At 39.6% G+C, this 21,386-nt stretch overlaps 1 protein-coding gene across 15 annotated transcripts in view; it reads left to right on the top strand.

Annotated features, from left to right (window-relative positions):
- LTBP1 (latent transforming growth factor beta binding protein 1) overlaps nucleotides 1-21,386 on the top strand; it is a 450,758-nt gene that overhangs the window by 354,841 nt on the left and 74,531 nt on the right. For all 15 annotated transcript variants that reach the window (XM_009442275.5, XM_515398.8, XM_063789991.1 and 12 more), the window contains 2 exons: nucleotides 5,711-5,833; nucleotides 11,437-11,562. In XM_009442275.5, the coding sequence (XP_009440550.2) occupies nucleotides 5,711-5,833; nucleotides 11,437-11,562 (249 nt within the window). The remainder of the gene's footprint in view (nucleotides 1-5,710; nucleotides 5,834-11,436; nucleotides 11,563-21,386) is intronic.

Below are 21,386 nucleotides of genomic sequence, written 5' to 3'. Positions count from 1 at the left end.
ATCCAGCTGCTGATCTGTCAGGAGATGGAGCTCAGGTGGTAATGCTCGCTCCCTGCTGCTCACCTCCTACAGTGCCGCCCAGTTCCTAACAGGCCATGGACCCATACCGGTCCATGGCCCAGGGATTGAGGACCCCTGTGCTAGGGCACTAAAAATGTAAACTGACCATCAGCATCTTCTCTGTCCTGATTCCTGGCCAAGCCAAGAAGGAACTGCACCATTGATTAAGTCTTGGGTAACTGATGTTCATTGGAGGGCATGTTCCTTGCTTTGTCTCTTTTAATGTGTAAGCATTTTAACAGAAGTCTAAGGTTTTTATTCCAAAAACATCCATTGCATGAAAAGTCAAACAAAAGCTTTTAGCAAACTCGTTCTTCATTATTAATGTATATAAGATATGACTATGTTCTGTAAGAAAGCTTCTTTTGGAATATATAATCAGGCCCTTTTAAAGTCAGGACTAGTTTCTCTAGTGTACTGGGTTATAAATAGGACTGGAGTCCATCCAACTAATTTAGAGCTCCCTTTGAAACTATGTTAGCACCTCAGCCTGCTAATTCCCAACTAGCAATGTTTCCGACCCTCCCCAGTGATATTTAGCCATAATTAACTAAGCCATGACTGTTCACATGCCTCTGACAGCTGTGCAAGGAAGAGCCATCTTTCTTGTTGGCTTTTATGTTTACATGTGTAATTTTCCCCTAATAGCTCTGGCAAAGACCTTGTTTTCTTATTGTCCTGTCATCCTGCTGGCCTCCTCGTAGAGTCAGACTCCCAAGTGTTGTGCCTGCTTCTGTGCGCTACTGACTCCAGCATGCTTGGTAGCTAGTCATTCTGTGATAATGAATGTGCCTCAATTGTCCTCGTTCTTAGGGGTCTGGAGCATCTCAGCTTTCAAAGGCTCTGCCTGTGACTTGTTCCCTCCAAGCACAGTCTTTAATCTCGTGTCTACCTTAACCTTTCCCCAATCCCTCACTAAGGTTGCTCCCTGCAGTCCTTTACAAAGCTGAGAAGATGACTCACTACTTACAATGTCTTTTTCTCTGTGCCCTTTGCTCTTGGTCATTTATTTGTGGACAAAATTTTAAAAAGGTGGAAAGGTGGGATAGTATTTCTTTCCAAATCAGAGTCATTCATACATTCATTTATGTATTTGTTCAAATATTTATTTAGTGTGGAGCTTGTGCCAGACACTGTTCTAGGCATAGGGCAATAAACCAAACAGAAATTTCTTCCCTTTTGTAGCTTACGTTGTAGTGTGGGAGATAACGAAAAAATACAATAAATGGCTGGGTGCAGTGGCTCACGCCTATAATCCCAGCACTTTGGGAGTTCCGAGGCAGGTGGATCACGAGGTCAGGAGATCGAGACCATCTTAGCCAACATGGTGAAACCTCGTCTCTACTAAAAATACAAAAAAAAAAAAGAAAAATTATCTGGGCGTGGCAGCGTGTGCCTGTAGTCCCAGCTACTCAGGAGGCTGAGGCAGAAAAATCACTCGAACCCAGGAGGCAGAGGTTGCAATGAGCCAAGATCACGCCATTGCACTCCAGCCTGGGCAACAGAGCAAGACTGTGTCTCAAAATATATATATATGATAAATAAGTAAAATACATAGTTCGTTAAATGGCAATAAATTTTACAGAGAAAATAGAGTGGGGTATATGGGGAGTGTTGAGGAAGGGTGGTGATTTTAAATAAAGAGGCAAGTAGAGGCCTCGCTGGGATGATAACACTTAATCATTTATGGGTAGAGCATTCAGTTCAAGGGAATAGCAGGTGTGGATGCCCCAGGAACCAGCTATGTGGAGACCTGAGGGGCCCACGTGAGCACTTTCCACTTTCGATGCCCAAGATGAATATTTGAAGGAAGATATCTGAAAGGCAATTGTATCTATGCATTTGGAATTTAGGGGTGAGTTCTAGGCCATGAAATTGATTGGGAATGAGTGTAGCTAGAAGAGAGATAAATCCCGGGCCCTCCAACATTCAGAAGTGAGGAAATGGGTAAGAACCAGCAAAGGAGATTGAGGAAAAAGTGGCAAGTGAAGAAGGAGAAAACCCAGAATCCAAGAGAAGAAAGTGTTTCAAGGAGGAGGGAGTGATGGATTGTGTCAAATGTTATTGCTAGGTAACAGAAGAATCAAAAGTTAACCATGGGATTTTTAGCAAGCTGGAAGTAGTTGGTGACCTCAACAAGCTCAGCCTTGGTAGAAAGATGACAGTGATTCACTGTTCCTGCCCTTAAAACCTTTTACTCTACTTCTAGGAAAAATATGTATTTTCGCACTACCCCCGGTGGTGGTACGAAATAGTACCATGTTGTGCTCTCGTAATGTTCAACCTTTTTATTGCTTTGAAGACAGATAAAGGCCTTGCAAAAAAAAATTTAAACTAAACCTAACCCTAACATATGCTCAGCTTTCTAATGTATATAATTATTTATAAACACTTTAAATAATGCTCTTTTCCCTCACATTCATTATTTGTCTTAGATTTTGGAAAATAAATGAGAATCAAATTGCTTTAAAGTAACATGAACAGAGCCGGGCATGGTGGCTCACGCCTGTAATCCCAGCACTTTGGGAGGCCGAGGCGGGTGAATCACTTGAGGTCAGGAGTTCGAGACCAGCCTGGCCAACATGGTAAAACCCCATCTCTACTAAAAATACAAAAATTAGCCGGCCGTGGTGGCAGGCGCCTGTAATCCCAGCTACTGGGGAGGCTGAGGCAGGAGAATCGCTTGAACCTGGGTGGCAATAGTTGCAGTGAGTCAAGATCACGCCACTGTACTCCGGCCTGGGTGATAGAGCAAAACTCAGTCTCAAAAAAAAAAAAAAAAAAAAAAAAAAAAACCAGCATGAACAGAGCAACATGCTTCCATTATGCTGAGGCAAACATCTAGGTTATGAAGTGTTTTTTCTTGTAGAAATTCATATTCCCAGGATTCTCTTATGATCTTTTTTGAATTGAGTTTTTTATTTAATGTCACTGATCAAATATGCTTCTCCTCGCTTCATTATCTCCATTTCCTACAAAGCAAAGAAAGAAATGTTAATGGAAAAACTGATTGTCAGTCGGGTGCAGTGGCTCACACCTGTAATCCCAGCACTTTGGGAGGCCGAGGCGGGCGGATCACAAGGTCGAGGGATCGAGACCGTCTTGGCCAACATGGTGAAACCCCGTCTCTACTAAAAATTCAAAAATCAGTTGGGCGTGGTGGTGGGCGCCTGTAGTCCCAGCTACTTGGGAGGCTGAGGCAGGAGAATTGCTTGAACCCGGGAGGCGGAGGTTGCAGTGAGCCGAGATACACCGCTGCACTCCAGCCTGGCAACAGAGCGAGACTCCATCTCAAAAACAAAACAAAACAAAACTGATTGTCTACTTTACACCCATTAAAATAGTTGTAGAGCTGTCAGAGTAAATGTGGAACAATCGGAGTTCTCATACGTTTCCTGTGGCAATGTAATTGCTACAGCCACTTTAGATAACAGTTGTTCAAAACTTAAATATAACCTAATTCCATGACCCATGCATCCTTTTCCTGGGTATTTACTCAAAAAAGGTAAAATCATATGTTCACACAAAGACTTATGATTTTAGAAATATTTATAGAAACCTTATTCACAATGGCCCAGATGGAAACAACCCAAAATGCTTATCAAAAGGCGAATGAGTAAACAAATTATGGTGCATTCATCCAATGGAATTCTACCCAGCAATAAAGACCAGAGAACTACTGATACACGCAGCAACTTGGGTGAATCTCAAAACTATTATGCCGAGAGGAAGAAGCCCCAAAGCACAAAAGGAGTGAGAGGGAATGTGTTGGGGATGGAAATGCCTATTCCTTGACTGGGATGGTGGTCACAAGGATGTGTATACATTTGTCAAAACTCATTGAGCTGACTCTTAAGTAGATCAATTTATTTTATGTACATTATACTTCAGTAAAGCTAGAAAAACACATTAAAGAAAAAGTTGAGAACCTGCCTTAGTTGAGACAAATTCACATCACCTATGTTTTATGTTTTAGGGTCAGTACCCGGAAGCATTTTAATTCTGGGTGAACGGTCATTATAATAACGTGGTTTTATTTGATAGAAAGAAGTGATAAGGCACTCTCTTATTTCTCTTTTGTTTGCCCTGTGAATAAATAGTACAGAAGCCTGTTAATTGGTTGATTGGATTCTAGGAGAAAAATGAAATTCGGTATCACCGTACTTGAACCAGACAGCCGGGCGTATTAGACAGATGGCAACAGTCTCCATATTCACTTCTTCCTGGAATCTCTCATATTTTGGCAGCAATTATAATTATTTGCAAGAAATGCCATAAAATGCCAAATTCTGAGAAAACAAAGAAGGTTTTGTTTCTTAGCTTTCTTCGTTGCTAATAACTTAAATCCTCACATTCACAACAGAAGAGGGCTCATGGAGTACATTAGGAATAATGAGCTTTGACTAGGGGTAAACATGGTAATCAGCAGCCCTTGAGAAAGATCTGCTCGCATTCATGCGGTGAAGGGGGGCCATTAATTGTCTTTCATTCTCACAGTCAAAACTCATTATTGGTTATGTATACCACTTTTAGTTGCGCGTTTGCTATGAATTTTTTTAAACATTTTAAAACATTTTTTAAAATCCAGGCTACCTCAAACCTGTTTGTTACAGCTGCTGAATAAGTGACTTAAACTAGGTTTTTGATCTTGCTGTTCTCCTTCTGTTCAAAAGTCCCTCTTCTTCCGACTCCCCCATATTCTACCCTACTGTGAAATTTACTATAAGTAGATTTACAGATATGCTTCTGTTACACAAAAGTTTTATTTTAAACTTTATGATATTCTTTGTCTAAATGCATATGACCCCTAAAGTTGATGCTACTACTTTGTCAGATAATTATATTTTGTGACAATTCTTATGTTACATGGGTTTGGACTTATAAAACAATGTAATATTTTATGTTTAATAATACAATATCATTTGTTTATTTTATTGTTAATAATACAATATAGTTTGTTTCTTTGAACAAACATTTCTCTTGGGGACAAAGACCATGCTGAAAACTTTTAAATTTTTTTCTATAATGCATACTACAGAAGCTTGTATAAATAGATCAAGTGTTGCTCAAGATACACTTAATAAGTATTTTTGAAATATTTTAAGTCTTTATCATCACCAACAGTATAATCAAGTAAATTATTATTTGCTACAGAATTTTGACTTTTCCTCTTCCATTTAATTTCATTTGATGTTTAAAAGTTCCATTTCTTGGCCAGGTGTGGTGGCTCATGTCTGTAATCTGAACACTTTGGGAGGCTGAGGTGGGCGGATCACTTGAGGTCCAGAGTTGAAGACCAGACTGGCCAACATGGTGAAACCCCATCTCTACTAAAAATACAAAAATTAGTTGGGCGTGGTGGTGGGCGCCTATAATCCCAACTACTCGGGAGGCTGAGGCATGAGAATCACTTGAACCTGGGAGGCAGAGGTTGCAGTGAGCCAAGATAGCGCCACTGCACTCCAGCATGGGTGATGGCAAGACTCCGTCTCAAAAAAAAAAAAAAAAAAAAAAATTAAAAAGTTGTCATGTATTTAAAATTATGTATTATAAATGATGTAAAATAGTGTACTTTTACATGTAAGAGAAATGTCTAATTTTCCGATATGTGATTTATTTAGTCTTTAAAAATTTTTAAATTGGTTTTTAGATATCAATGAATGCTTGGAGGACAAGAGTGTTTGCCAGAGAGGAGACTGCATTAATACTGCAGGGTCCTATGACTGTACTTGTCCGGATGGATTTCAGCTAGATGACAATAAAACATGTCAAGGTATTTCTTGCTCTTTTTTCCCCAGTCATTATTTACGTAATTCTTCAATTCTGCCATGTTTCCAGATGATAGTCTGTGGTTTTGCCATGTGATTTATATGTAAATAATCTATGTCAATTTTTGATATTAAAATAGCTGTCTTGGGTCCACATCAAGTGCAGGAAGGTGTTGCTTTTTCCAGCATAGTGTCAACTGAAACTCACACGAATAAGAGCCGTGTCCTCACTGCGTGCTTCCATGCTGAGGTCACCTGTACTTTACTGTTTATTCCATGCTGTAACCTTGGTACTGGGTTCTAAATTATCTTTATAGCATCTTTTATGGGCATATTTTATTTTGTCTCATAGGTGGTAATTATCTGTCCTTTTCTGACTCTATTTTTATCCAGTGCCCGCCATTGCTTTTTTTTTTTTTTTTTTTTTTGAGACAGAGTATCACTCTTGTCACCCAGGTTGGAGTGCAGTGGTATGATCTTGGCTCACTGCAACCTCCACCTCCCAGGTTCAAGCGATTCTCCTGCCTCAGCTTCCTGAGTAGCTGGGATTACAGGCGCCTGCCACCACACCCGGCAAATTTTTGTATTTTTACTGGAGACGGGGTTTCACCACCTTGGCCAGGCTGGTGTTGAACACCTGACCTTGTGATCCCCCCGCTTTGGCCTCCAAAATGCTGGGATTACAGGCATGAGCCACTGCACCTGGCTCACCATTGCTTTTTCTCTTCCTAAAAAGCCTCACTAATAATTTGGTCAAAGTCATGAAGAAGAGGATCTTATATTTTTTCAATGTGCTGTCATGTTTAATCTTCCAAACTGTACAGTGCATGAAGGGTACTAATGAAAACACAGCAACACAACACAGGTACTAATAATAACAATCACAGCAGCTGTAACTGAGCTTCTTCAGTGTGCTGAGTACTGTAGGTATCTTGGTGTCTCTTCGAATTCTTACAGCACCTTCAGAGGTAGCTTTTCTTGTATTCATTTTGTGCATGAGTAACTGAGGCTCCGAGAAGTTAGGGAGTATGCTGCTCTCTAATGAGTGGTAAAGTTGAGATTTGAACCCAGGGTCTTTTCCCACTACTCTTCCCTACATTGCCATACCAATTATTGTTACATTTATAGCCAAAAGAAAGAAGAAAGTGAAATTAAGTGATTTCTCTCACAAGGTAGCCCATTGAGTCATTTCAACACCATAGCTAAAAAAATTAAATTCTCTAGATTCTGTATCCCAACATTTTTAGCTATACCTGACTTGCCCCACAAGCTTTCCTCTATTTACTAGTGTTAGTAAACCCATGTTTATATTTTCCATGGGAAATTCACACTTATTTTACCTTTATATCTGTTTATTTCTGATACCCAATAAATGTTATTTTTTTCTTATTTTTTATCTACCATTATGGAACTGTGTAGTGTATCCCAAAGCACAAATAAATAAAAAAAATTGTCGGAGTTACTTTTTACCCACTATTACTGAATATGTATGATTTTTTTAAAATTCTGGATTGCCATAAATTATATCTCATCTCACATGTCCCAAATAACAGTCTTCTTGTAGGAGAAGATGGTATCTACTCTCTAAGATAGTGGCACTGGAATTATATATCTATATTACCAGTCACACCCAGCCATGTGTCAGAGATATGAAAAACACGGACCTTTGCCACAAGGTTTTTAAAAATTAATTCCTTTACTGATCCCAAGATTTAAATATACACCTTCCTGCACTTGATGTTTACCCAAGACGGATATTTTAAAAATCCCAAGATTTAAATATACCGTGTACCTCATTTGAGATCATGTATTTATTTGCCATCCTCATGCAATAAGGTGAAATTCAATTTTTTCCAATGCAGAAATTAAATGTGCTTGGATTTAATGCAAAAGAGAAGGAATATTTGAATTATAAATATATGTGAGAATATTTCCACTTTGGGACTATTACCTTTTAACAAAATGAATCTTGATTTATATAAAAATACCAAGAGATGGAAAAAAAAAAAAAAAAGGAAACCAAACCCTGAATCTTGTTTTTATTATAGGCTTTTTGGCTTAAAAGTATATTTTCTTTTCTAATTCTTCTCGTCACAATTTGTTTTGGCCAAATACAGGCAAAACCAAATCTTAATAAAAATGGACCAAGATTTCATATTGCATAAATTTAACTTCTAGAGTTCAGTCACACGGAACTAATTTAGTTATCTGATTCATTAATTGCACTACTTCATTCTCTCAATATATTAAATTTGTGTCTGTGGTTTGATATCACCTCTCAAATATGTGACTACTCCAAACATACAGAGTTTTATTGACTATCAATCATTATTAAATTGACTTCATTCTCTGTCACATTTATTCCTATTTTCCAGAATAAGTTAATATGTCTGAAAAATGTAAATCCAAATAAATGAGAAGCATTTCTGAAGTAGGTCTTAGTACTGTTTAAAGAATAGTGTCTGTGAATCTGTTTTATCACCCACCACCTCCTGTTAGAAGCTGTATATGATGGCATGTATATACTCACCTCGTTTTGAATTATCCCTTTTCGCTCTTTCACCAGAGGCAGTTTTGTGATCTTTCACTCTGCCTGAAGTTAGTAGCCTACTTTTCTCTAATCCCTTGATCATGTCAGCATTCTGTGGAGAGGTGTAGATTTCAGAGTTTGTTTAAATTCTGAAAATGTAATTGATGGCAATGCTAATAACCATGGACATGTTTGAATAACAGTGTGTGATAGGCATAAACTTTAAACCTTACCTAATGTTCTGAAAATACTTCTATATTCAGTAAGGCATTTTCAGTTGGAAGCATGTTTAAGATTTTCTTTCCCATACAAAACTAATGATGATATACAGACAGTATGGAAATTCCATGTTAATAGGCTCTTTAGAAATGTGGCAGGATACATTTGAGATTCAGAATGCAGTTCAGTTTCATGTTTTGATTTACGCATGCCAAATTATGAATTTCTGTGGAATCGCGGACCCATGAAAGAAACCCAACTTAAATATAGTCTGGCTTTCGGCTCGAAGTTACTAGCAGCATAGTTTAGAAATGCCTCAATAAGTACAATCCAAATTGAATGCATATGTTTCCCTAGTTCCAAATATTCATGTTGTTCTTTCTTAGCAGTTTCCTGGAAAAAAAAAAGTCTAGGAATTCATCTTCAGTTCCCGTCATCAAACTTTTTAGACAATTATTTGTGTTAATCAGTGACTTTTTTGATGCAAAAACTTTGTGCACATTATTCCCTATGCAAAGTTGCAAAGCAGGTAGTTTTTAAAGGGCCACACTGAGGCATAGGATAAAATAAGAAGAGGGGTCTCAGGTAGCTATTAGGGCTTAATAAGATGGATATAGGTCCTGAGCTTGATCCCCAAGCCAGTGGAACTTCATGCCACCTTCTTCCTCAGATAGAGGTAATTCTTGGGCAGCAGGTTGGAAATAAAGAGTGGATCTGAGGACCAAAAGGAGGTCAAACTTCAAAAAGGATGGCCAATCTAAGATAATACCAATAGGTAGAGAACAAACATAGACAATGTCAGAGATTTTATCAAAGAAGTAAAGAATTTCACAGAGTAAAATCATATTGAGAAATACATAAGTAGAAAATGATTCATTGACCTTCCTTGAAATATCTAAAAACTAGTGACAGTAACAAGAATAGGAGAATTGTTAAGAAAGTATGAGTAATTCCTGTTGGGTTTCTTATTTTTATTCAGCGATGGGCAGGCCAAATAATCTGAATTATGTTGCAGATGGAAGGCTAAAGAGTTCAAGATTAATAAAGGAAGACGTTTAAACCAATAATTGCCAGAATTTCTGTTGCACGGGAAGATCAACAAGTCAAAAAGAAGAGCTTCAGGAGATTCTGGCTGTAGGGAAAGGGATGACTTTATTGAGGACCACTGGGTCAGTGGCTAAGTGTGTTGTAGCAGCCAATAGGAAGAACATACATTCTGTACCTTTTCCCTGTTCTTATTAAGCTTTGCAGTATTCATGTGGGTTCCTGTACTGAAGACCTCTTTTGTAAGAGATAAAGGGAGGGCCTACGAGACTTGGGGAAGATAGGAAAACGACCTTAGTGGAGGTATGCCTCCTGAATGCTGCTGCTAAGGACGTGGGATCATTTTTATGACCCCCAATTAACTAAAAGAACCTTCACCAGTCACCATTCAGTTAGCGGAGAAGGAAAATAACTGAGAAATTTTGTGGTGGACAAACATTCATAAGACCCTGCAGTGTACCCAATAGGAGTCAGGAACTCAGAGCTTTTCAGCTGAGATCGTTTATCAAGGAGCCATCAGTGTAATGAGGGACACAGATGAGTAAACCAACAGTTAGGCAGTTGCGTGTATCAGAACCATTGTGAACAGGTGAAACTTTCTCTAGGCGCTTTATGTTGTCATCTTGGGCACTGTTAGCCAATATAATTAGAACTGGTTTGAAAGAGCCTTTTACTTATAGTAAACAGTCCATGTGTTATCAGTGTTTGGAAGTAGCCCTTGACCCTGGCCACGGGGAGCACAATTACACTGAGGACAAGCTGAGCATAAAGTCGACAACACAAGTGTATGGCATGATCTGTTCATGAGTCTTCTTAATAGTAGTTACTGCTTTTTGACGCTTCATTGTGTGGTAGGCACTGCACTGAGCCCTCATTCGCTGATTTCATCATCGGAAACCATGCAAATACGAATTTTCATGGTCTAAAAGGCCTTCTCAGCCAAGCATGGTGGCTCACCTCTGTAATTGCAGCACTTTGGAAGGCGAAGACAGGAGGATCACTTGAGGCCAGGAGTTCCAGACCAGCCTGGGCATCATAGTGAGACCCCATCTCTGCCAAAAATTTAAAAAATTTGCCAGGCATGGGGCCAGTACCTTAGTGCCAGCCACTCGAGAGGCTGAGGAGAGAGGATTACTTGTGCCCTGGAGTTTGAGACTGCAGTGAGCCATGATCATGCACTGCACTGCAGCCTGGGCAAAAGAGTGAGACCCTGTCTCTAAAATAACTAAACATGCCTTCTTTTACTTGTATTTTATTTCTGTTACCCATTTCCAATGAGTTATAGATTGGAGTCTATTTCATTTATATATTCAGCAGACATTTGTGAAGTGCCATTTATGAGCCAAATACTATAAATAAGACATGTCTAGCCTTGCCCTTAAGAAGCCCACATCCTAGGGATGGATAGGCAGGAATGTAACAAGGTACTACAGACTATAACAGCTGTGTGCATGGCAATGGGAGAGGGCAAAGAAGGACACAGCATTCTCACCAATGAAGAGCATCTCTCAGAGTTGTGGAGTATTCCTCAAGCCCCATATGTCTAAAATAAGGGTGGCTTTGGGTTGAACCTATGAAATTGCTTTTTTTGCAGGTCAAAAATGATTGTACATTGGCTATTTCCTAACTCAACCTAAATAGTTTCTCTCTCATAACTCAGCTTGTCCTGTGGTTGATTTATGGACAAATGGTATAGTTGTTCCACTAAGTAAATGTCCAGCCATGTCATAATAGATTTCTTTACCATCTGTTTCATAGTATATGGGAATGAAACCGATTTTTTTCAAGTTTTTAAGACTCTATTTTAAATTACAGATATTAATGAATGTGAACATCCAGGGCTCTGTGGTCCACAAGGGGAGTGCCTAAACACAGAGGGTTCTTTCCATTGTGTCTGCCAACAGGGTTTCTCAATCTCTGCAGATGGCCGTACGTGTGAAGGTAAGATAAACCATACGAAATCATATTGTTGTGTGATAAAAGAGAGAGGAGATTGCTTTCACTTATACAAAGACTTGAAGACACTAAGAGGTACTGCATAATTCAGAGCCTCAAAGCATGTATGCATCAAAGTAAACCATACCTGAAAGCATAGCTCAGGGGTTGCTGGGATTTACGAAGAGGATAACCTAAGGTTATGATGATAAAAACACTCACAGATGGCTCCACGACTGGTACTGAATTAATGAGTGGAAATGTGCAGGGACTGATAGGAGACATGTAGGAGACCTAAAGGAAAACTGTGGCAACTTCCCTTTCCCCTGGGACTCTGCTTCTTTTGATTGTGCTTCATGTAGATCGTCTTGATCATTCTGTGTGTAAAAAATGTCTTGCGGCTGGGTGCGGTGGCTCACACCAGCACTTTTGGAGGCCCAGGCAGGTGGATCACTTGAGACCAGGAGTTGAAGACCAGCCTGGCCAACATGGTGAAACCTCATCTCTACTGAATATACAAAAATTCGCCAGGTGTGGTGGTGGGTGTCTGTGATCCCAGCTACTTGGGAGGCTGAGGCAGGAGAATCGCTGTAACCCAGGAGGCAGAGGCTGCCGTGAGCCGAGATTGCACCATTGCACTCCAGCCTGGGCGACAAGAGTAAGACTCCGTCTAAAAAAGAAAAAAAGAATGTCTTGCTTGATTTTTCTGTATCACTGTGAACAGATCTTCTAGAATTCTTCCCCTAATATCCTTATTTCCAAGGCAGTATATTTACTTACCTACCAGTATTTATTATCTCCTAAAAGCTAATTAAGTTGTAAGATGTTAAGATAATGCTCTTGGCTTCCTACTTACAACCTCTGTATGTTTGCAAGAATACAGCACTGGTTATTTTCATAAGATTTGTGTTCTTGATGACCTATTATAGCTTGCTAAATGGAGGAATAATTTACCTGAACCATTTTAAAAGTAAACTGAAAAGATTCCCATAATCATAATTTCAGTTGATCTCTTTTGAGAATCTAGATTATTGAAACTCAGCTATATTTTAAAGAAGTAAATTGCAAAAGTTTTGTTCTGGGTCTAACATAGTGCCCAGATTCTTTGCTCTAAAAAATAGTGTAACAGGAAGTATCTGCTCTCCTTGCTAGTACCAGAATGGAACCAAGCCGAGTGCCAGCAACCAGGTTCATCTGAAACTAATTTTTATATTGGGAGGAATAAACTGATCTTATAAAGAGCAGAAGATTGTTGAAATTACTCTCCTGCTGAGCAGACGAAACATGGATGCCAGATTTGACTAGAACTGGGAGAGAGAGAGTTCAGGGTGGATTGAGCAAACAGATTGAGGGGTTTGGAAGGGATAGGAAGTTGGGAAATGGAAGAAAGCATCATAATAATGTGGGTGATGAGAGATTTAGAAGAAATCCATGCTTCAGTGATTCAAGTTTTATGTAAATTTTATATTTGGAGCTTTGAGACCAGAGCTTTTAGAAAAGACACTCCATGAATGCATACATTCTTCTGCAGAGATTACAATATTCCTCAGCTTGAGGGATAGGGTGCAAGCCCATCCGAGTCACTGAGGAAACAGATTTGCAGAATTCCTAAACTCTAGAAGGATGCAGGTTTGCTTCTTTGCTTAGCTCTAAATCATGGATGGTAAAGGCTTGCTTCCTAAGAAATGGTCTGTGGTATAACTACTGATGGTTGTGCCATGCAAAATTACATTCAGAAAAAAAAATAAGTGACCTCAAGTGCTCACTAGTCAAAGCTGTTGTTCCAAAAGGATATACTAAACTTAAATATATTCACATTTATTTTGTCTTTTGCACTTACTAATGATTTAATTCTATACTTTTTTAACACAGATTTCTGCAACTTGAGAGTTGCATAATCACTGTAATTTAGTTGCAGCTCTAATTTTGTTGGTCATTTACTTGGCAAAGACTTGAATTTAAAAATGTGGTTTTAGAAAACTTGTAATGCTTTATAAATTACTGTACTCATTGAGTATACTCTTTGTGACACTTGGTCCGTACTGCCTTGACTCCAGAACCTGGACAATTTTATAAGTAATGAAATACAAGTTAGAATATTATGTTGGTATTATACATGGTAGTATAACTAGAACTCTCCATAATTATTTTGCATGTTATTCTCTTTCTGGAATAAGTTCAGCATGAATTTTATTTTTTATGGGCTTAATCCAATATTCTAAATTGGTCCAAATTTCCCTTTGTTAGACTCAGTCTGAAACTTATGGCAGTAGTGCTATGTCCTGATTTCTACCTCTGGCTGTGCTGCAGGACAAAGCCAGCTCATGTGATCAGTATTCAGCAGTGAGGCTGATGTGTGATTGAAATTTAGCAATGGCGCAGTTGTACATAGTACTTGAATTAACACTGAGAAGTGGCTGGCATTCTTATCTCATGCCCATTTACTGATTTTCTTCTGAGCTTCTGTTTGAGGAGCTGAAGCCTCGTTGACACCAGGGCTGACCTGCCCGGCTCTAAGCAGGGCTAAATAACTCCCACATAGCTGAAGGAAGGAGGGCCCTTCCCTGATTTCCCATGACTTGGAGAAGTGTCAGCATCTGGTCATAGTTAATGAACCACAATGAAGAGGCAAACTCTGTCAACATGAATTGTCTTAAGTGTAGCATGGCAGCTACTATAGCAATAAAAATGGCACCACTGGCTCCTTCCTTTCTCTTACATGTATAGATTGAGTATTCCTCATCTGTAAATCCAAAATCTAAAGCACTCCACGTTCTAAAACTTTATGAGTGCAGATATGATGCTCAAAGGAAATGCTCATTGAGCATTGCAGATTTTAGATTTTTGGATTAGGGATGCTCAACAGGTAAGAACAATGTACACATTCCAAAATTACCACCCCCCCCCAAAAAAAAATCCCAAATCTGAAATACTTCTAGCCCTAAGCATTTTGGGTAAGGGATACTCAACCTGTATATGGTACTCTGGGATAGATAGCTGGGAGAGGAAGGAGAAACACCGTGGTTCTCCCATGTAAGGTAAAGAATGGTGTAATTCACAGTTCAAGTAAAGTGGGAAGTAGGTGGTGGGTGGGCAGCTATTTGTCGTTTATTCACTCACGTAACCGGTATTTACTGAGTTCCTATCTGGTTCCAGGCCTTGTTCCAAGGGTAAAACATACAATTCTTGCCTACATGAAGCCAACATTCCACTAGGGGAATTGGGGATAAAGAAGCCAATGGTATGTGTAGGATACATTAAGTGTTTATAACATAGCATAGTTGCCCTTTCTGGATATAAATAAGTGCAGAGTGTAACGTGTCATATATAATATAATACACAGGATATTTTTTTCAAATCCCAGACTTAGATGTCAGGAAATTGCAGGGGAACAGGACTCTTCTGATTGACTTCTGCTACACTTCCCTTTCCTCTCTCAGTTATAGTTCATCTCCTCCTGCCACCTTCCTTTCACGCTATAGCCAGAGCTTTTATCTTGTGTATTAAAACAAAGGAAACTTTTTCTTTCACTCAGCTCATTGTTTTATGGTCCATTTGATCATATCCATTTGTTTAGCAAAAAATCATAGTTCTTTTGCCTTTTTATTTCTGCCCTTTTTTATTGTGGAATTTTAATTCACATGAAAAATACTCATCATCAAGCCTGGGCAACATAGCAAGACTCTGTCTCTACAAAGAAAAAATTTTTTTAATTAGCTGGACATGGTAGCTCATGTCTATAGTCCCAGCTACTCAGGGGACTGAGACGGAAGGATCGCTTGAGCCCAGGAGTTCAAGGCTGCAGTGAGCTATGGTTGCGCCACTGTACTCCAGCCTGCGTGACAGAGCCAGACCCTGTCTCTTAAAACAAAAAATCTGACCAGGCACAGTGGTTCACGCCTGTAATCCCAGCACTTTGGGAGGCCAAGGCAGGTGGATCACCTGAGGTCAGGAGTTTGAGACCAGCCTGGCCAACATGGTGAAACCCCGTCTCTACTAAAAATACAAAAATTAGCTGGGCGTGGTGGCAGTCACCTGTCATCCCAGCTACTCATGAGGCTGTGGCAGGAGAATCACTTGTACCCAGGAGGCAGAGGTTGTAGTGAGCCGAGATTGCGCCATTGCACTCCAGCCTGGGCAACAAGAGTGAAACTACATCTCAAAAGAAAAAAAAATCCTTATCATTGCATTCGTAAGCTGATTTGAGATTCGGTCTCTTCATCATCAGTAGAATGTGTGTGGGAGAAAATTAGGGAAACTTACGGTAATCAGATTCCTAGGGGTCACCATGTCTGTCCCCATGGCCCATGGGGAAAAACCTCCTGATCTCTGACTTTGTGTCACCTCTTTTCCATGCCTCCTTCCTTGCTGCACTTGGCCAGGAACAACTGCGCTCTCCCAGTCGTGTGCCCAGGCTGAGCAAGGGCTTGTGTGACTGCCGTGGAGTCCGGCACACCCCCCACCTCTAGGCTCCCTGTGCACTCTATCCTGTTCACATGATACAGCGGCCATGTTCATTTAGCAGGGACCCCAAGGAGCCCAGCCACACAGAGGGAGCACCAGCAGCTTATAGGACCTGGCACCTTTCCCTCCGGTGTTGGCCAGGCTTGGTTAGTCATGGCTAATTAGGCCTGCAAACCATGGCCAAAATCACTCCCTGAAGTATTGTCTTTTAGAAAGCATCCTCATTCATTCCTTCGTTTGACAGATATTTATTAAGTGTCTACCTGTGTGCCATCCACTGTTCTAGGTACTGGGGCCTTGTCAGTGAAGAACAACAAAAGATCCCCACTTACTTAGAGGCAATAACTAATAGATAACTAAGATGTTAGAAAGTGTGATAAAGGCTGGGCATGGTAGCTCACACCTGTGATCCCAAGCACTTTGGGAGGCTGAGGCGGGTGGATCACTTGAGGTCAGGAGTTCAAGGCCAGCTTGGCCAACATGGTGAAACCCTGTCTCTACTAAAAATACAAAAATTAGCTGGTTGTGGCGGTGCACGCCTGTAATTCCAGCTACTCAGGAAGCTGATGCACGTGAATTGCTTGAACATGGGAATTGGAGGTTGCAGTGAGCCAAGGTCACACCACTGCACTCCACCCTGGTGACAGAGCAAGACTGCCTCAAAAAGAAAAAAAAGCGTGATAAACTCTGTGAAAAAAAAAAAAAAAAAAGAAAAGGTAGAGCACAATATGGGGGACCTGAAGGGTAGAGAAAGAAGTGGAAAGCTGCTTTGATGCTAACTGGGGTGGTCAGAATCGGCTATTCTGCTTCTGTAAGTGAAAGAAATACTGAAATTTTCTGAGTGAAGAAATGAAGCCATATGAAGTGCCTGTCATGTTCAAACTGGTCTTCTACTGGCGAAGTGATAAAAGCCCATCAATAAATAGGTAAGGGAGCATGAGATGGCAGCCGAGGACTTTCTTGCAGCTGTCAACATGAATTCTATTGTCCAGACAAGAATAGAAAATCAGATAAAGTACAACGCCAAGAGTTGTAAACACTTGATGTAAACTATGGACTTTGGATGATAATGATGTAAGAGTTCATCAGTCATAACAACTGTATGTACCAGTCTGGTGCAGGAGACTGGCAGTGGTAGATGCTGGGGGCTGGTGTGAGGGAGACAGGATATAAATGAAAACTCTCTGTGTAATCTTATTGGGAACCTAAAACTGCTCTTAAAGTCTTTTTGAAAACTCAGACATATTTTTGGCATTACCTTTTTTTTTTAATTGGAAAGGAAAAATGAAAACCTTTCATATTATTAATAATTCTATATTCCACTCCTGTATTTTCTTCTCTTGGATGATGATGGTGATATTATTTCTCACTTTTCAAAATAATACCCTGGACTGAGTATGGGATCAGCAGCTTCTCCTCCTAGTTTTCAAAAACGATTCTACTATTTGATTGAAAAATTGAGCACTGCAAGATTGGAAGAGGGCTTCTTGTCACATCTAGCCTGAACTCTGACTCCCACAGTATACCCAAAGTATTCAGGAATCAAGTCCTATTGCTAAATATCTATAGAGACTCTAACCCCATAACCTTCTTGGGTATTTACTATAAATCACTCCTTGCTTACACATTCATCTGAAATGGAAACCGGTAAAAATTGCCAATGCGTTGACGTGTACTGAGAGTAGTGATATCACAACCGAGAGAAGATGGATTCAAACTCTCAGGCTAATTTTGTATTCATTGGGAACCAGAAAACACAAGAAAGACAACATTGCCAAATCAAAAAAGTAACAAATTGGGAGCAGACGTGGGGTTTGTTTTCACACTTCTAGGTACATTTTCTATGAACGGGGGAGAATAAAAGCGTAAAGCCGTGGACAGTGCCCCAAGGCAGTTGGTGGTTTTGTGGCATGGATATAGAACTTTATATCTGTCACCAAATAGAAAATGTTTTTGAAAATGACTCAGCCAAGTGGGACGCTGAAGAACTCTGATGCAGTAATGTATTACATGTGGTGTGCTTAGCCCAAGATTTTCAGGTTTTTAGGAGTTTTCAGGTCTGAAACTGAAAACTGTACTAAGAGATGATGATTTTAGTATTTCTTAGTAGAGAGAATTTTAACAACAGAATCCACCGTCTTCCATGTGTAAAAAGAAAAAGGATCATACAACATTCTAGGTAAAGAAAGAAAGTGGCTTCCAGCTATAAAAGCTACTGTTCACACTCACTCTTCCTGTGAATGTACTTCTGCAGAAGTGAGTGAAAATGAATGTTTAAATCATTAGGGAGAAAGCTGAGGAAATTTTTCTGGAATGAGTTGCTTTTGGACTTGAAATGCAGATTTTCCATGCATTGCTTGATTGTCTTCCGTATATCAACATTTGTATAAAGAAATTCATAATAGTAGCAAAAAATTCGAGATATCTTCCTAAGCCTTTTTTTTTTTTTTTTTTTTTATCATCACTGCTGACCTTTTCAAACCCCAGAGCTATGGAAATCATCTGTTCATAGAAGGAGAAGTAAACAGTTTCCTTGCAGCCAAAAAATAGGCAGAAGACTGCCAGAAAGTGAAGTCTGTGACTAGGCTAGCTGACCTTGCATACCGTATACTGACATCCACTCATGCTCTGGGTGCTGGGCGTCCTACATCTGACTCCTTTGATGTCAACAACCCGAGTCCTTTTTAGATCATGGAAGGTTATTGTAAGCAGTGTTTTTGTACTTGAGACCTAAACTGTAATGCTTCATACACATATTCCAGAAACAGTTACTTTTTAGACATCTGATAGAATATTAAGCAACTATCTTGGTCTCCCACTATGAGTGGACTGGAGATACATTATATATCTGATTGCATGATTTTATTAAAACAGTAGCAAAAATAATGTATAATAGCATTCACTGAGTTCTTATTACAAGCCAGGCACTATGCTAAGTGCATTGCACCTGTCTTCTCATTTAATCTTCACAATAAATCTGTAAGTAGGTTAAGTATTAATTGGTTTAATTTTGGCTGCAACAAACAGCTTAGAATGAGGGCATTTATTATACGAATGAGAAGTATAGTGCAAGATTGTTACCTCTTGCCTCCTGTAGGTCCGTATTTAAATGCTGTTTCCTTAGTGAACCGGTTTCTGACCGTTCTTTCTCAGATTCACTCACCGTGTAATGAATGAATTAATTCACTTCCTGTTCTTTTTTTCTTTTGCTTTTTTTATTTCTTTACCACCTTATTCTACTTCTTTACCTTGTGTATTGTTCTTTGTCACACTCCATTGCTAGACTTTAAGGCCAGTGAGATCGGGATTGTTTTCTGTATTTTTTACAGCTCTGTATGCCATTGGGAATACAGATGCTACTCAATTTATGATAGGGTTATGTCCTCATAAATGGAAAGTCAAAAATGCATCAAATACACCTAACCTACGGAACATTATAGCTTAGCCTAGCCTGCTTCTAGCACATTCTAAACGTGCTCAGAACACTTACACTAGCCTATAGTTAGGCAAAACCATCTAGTACAAAAAAACCCGATTTTATAATAAAGTGTTGAATATCTCATGTAATTTATTGTACTGAAAGTGAACAGAATGGTTGTATGGGAACTCGAAGTACAGTTTCTACTGAATGCATATTGCTCCTCTACCTTCATAAAGTAAAAAAATCGACCAGGCGCGGTAGCTCACACCTGTAATCCCAGCACTTTGGGAGGCTGAAACAGGCAGATCACCTGAAGTCAGGAGTTCGAGACCAGCATGGCCAACATGGTGAAACCCCATCTCTACTAAAAATGCAAAAAATTACCCAGTTGTGGTGGCACACACCTATAGTCCAGCTACTTGCGAGGCTGAGAAAGGAGAATCGCATGAGCCTGGGAGGCGAGTGAGCTGAGATCACACCATTGCATTTCAGCCTGGGTGACAGAGCAAGACTCCGTCTCAAAACAAGCAAACAAACAAACAAAAAATCATAAGTGGAACTATCCTAATTTGGAGACCATTGTAATTAGTTGGGGCACAATACGTATTTGGCAAATGAATCAAGGGAGGAAGGGACAGTCTGTAGCTCATCCTGGAGTACTAGGAAACATTCTTAATAAGATTACTCCAAACTGAATGTGATGTACACTTCTGTGAAGCCTTCCCTATTTTTTGAAGACTTAATTCTCTAATGCACACCCTGCATAACTACTGGGTGTAGTAGTGGCTAAGAAGTTATGCTGGTGAGTTTGGCTACATGGGCTTGAACTCTTGTTCCAGCACTTCTAAGCTGTGTGAACTTGGTGAGTGCTTCAGTTCCCTCTCTGTATAGTAAGGATAATAATAGCACCTACATGGAGTTGATGTGTGTTGGCAAGTATCCGCCGAGAATGGAGTAGCCCATAGAACATACTCAATGAATGTGAGCTATTGTTACTATTTTAGCATTTCTTATACTGGTACCTTAGTTACAGCAGTCCTTCCTTATCTGCAGTTTTACTTCATGTGGTTTTAGTTACCATGGTCAACCACAGCCTACAAATATTATAGTATGTTGAGAGAGACTACAATCACATAACTTTTGTTACAGTATATTGTTATAATTGCCCTGTTTTATTATTACTATTAGTTCTTACTGTACCTAATTTATAAATTAAACTTTATCATAGGTAGGTATGTATGTATGTATACGGAAAAAAACATAGTATATATATGGTTCAGTACTATTTGTGGTTCCAGGCACCCACGGGGGATTTTGAAACACATCCTCCACCAATGAAAAAGAATGATTGTATTGTCATTGGTTTCCTTATTATGTGAGCATCTAAAAGGAGGGAAACATTTAACAACTATTTTATTTTTATATTGTCAATGCTTACAACATATATAACATGCAGATTAAATACGTATTTGTGAATGAAATTGTATGGTATTTCCAAGTTCATGTCCTGATATTGATGAATTACTGTATTCTATCTTTTTTTTTTTTTTTTTTTTTTTGAGACGGAGTCTCCTTCTGTCACCCAGGCTGGAGTGCAGTAGCGTGATCTCAGCTCACTGCAACCTCCGCCTCCTGGGTTCAAGTGATTCTCCTGCCTCACCCTCCTGAGTAGCTGGGACTATAGGCATGTGCCACCACACCTGACTAATTTTGTTTGTTTGTTTTTAGTAGAGACAGGGTTTCACTCTGTTAGCCGGGATGGTCTCTATCTTCTGACCTTGTAATCCACCCACCTCGGCCTCCCAAAGTGCTGAGATTACAGGCATGAGCCACCGCACCTGGCCTCTATTTTAAAACCCCATATTTATTTTAAATCATATAGAATATAGTGTAGTAATTCATTTATATATAATTTGCTTTAATTCTTCACCCTTTGTTTTCCCTG

This window comes from Pan troglodytes, chromosome 12 (assembly GCF_028858775.2).
Source record: "Pan troglodytes isolate AG18354 chromosome 12, NHGRI_mPanTro3-v2.0_pri, whole genome shotgun sequence".
Taxonomy (NCBI): Eukaryota; Metazoa; Chordata; class Mammalia; order Primates; family Hominidae; genus Pan; species Pan troglodytes.
Note: the sequence above shows the minus strand (reverse complement) of the source record. Positions and strands in the feature narration are given on the sequence as shown.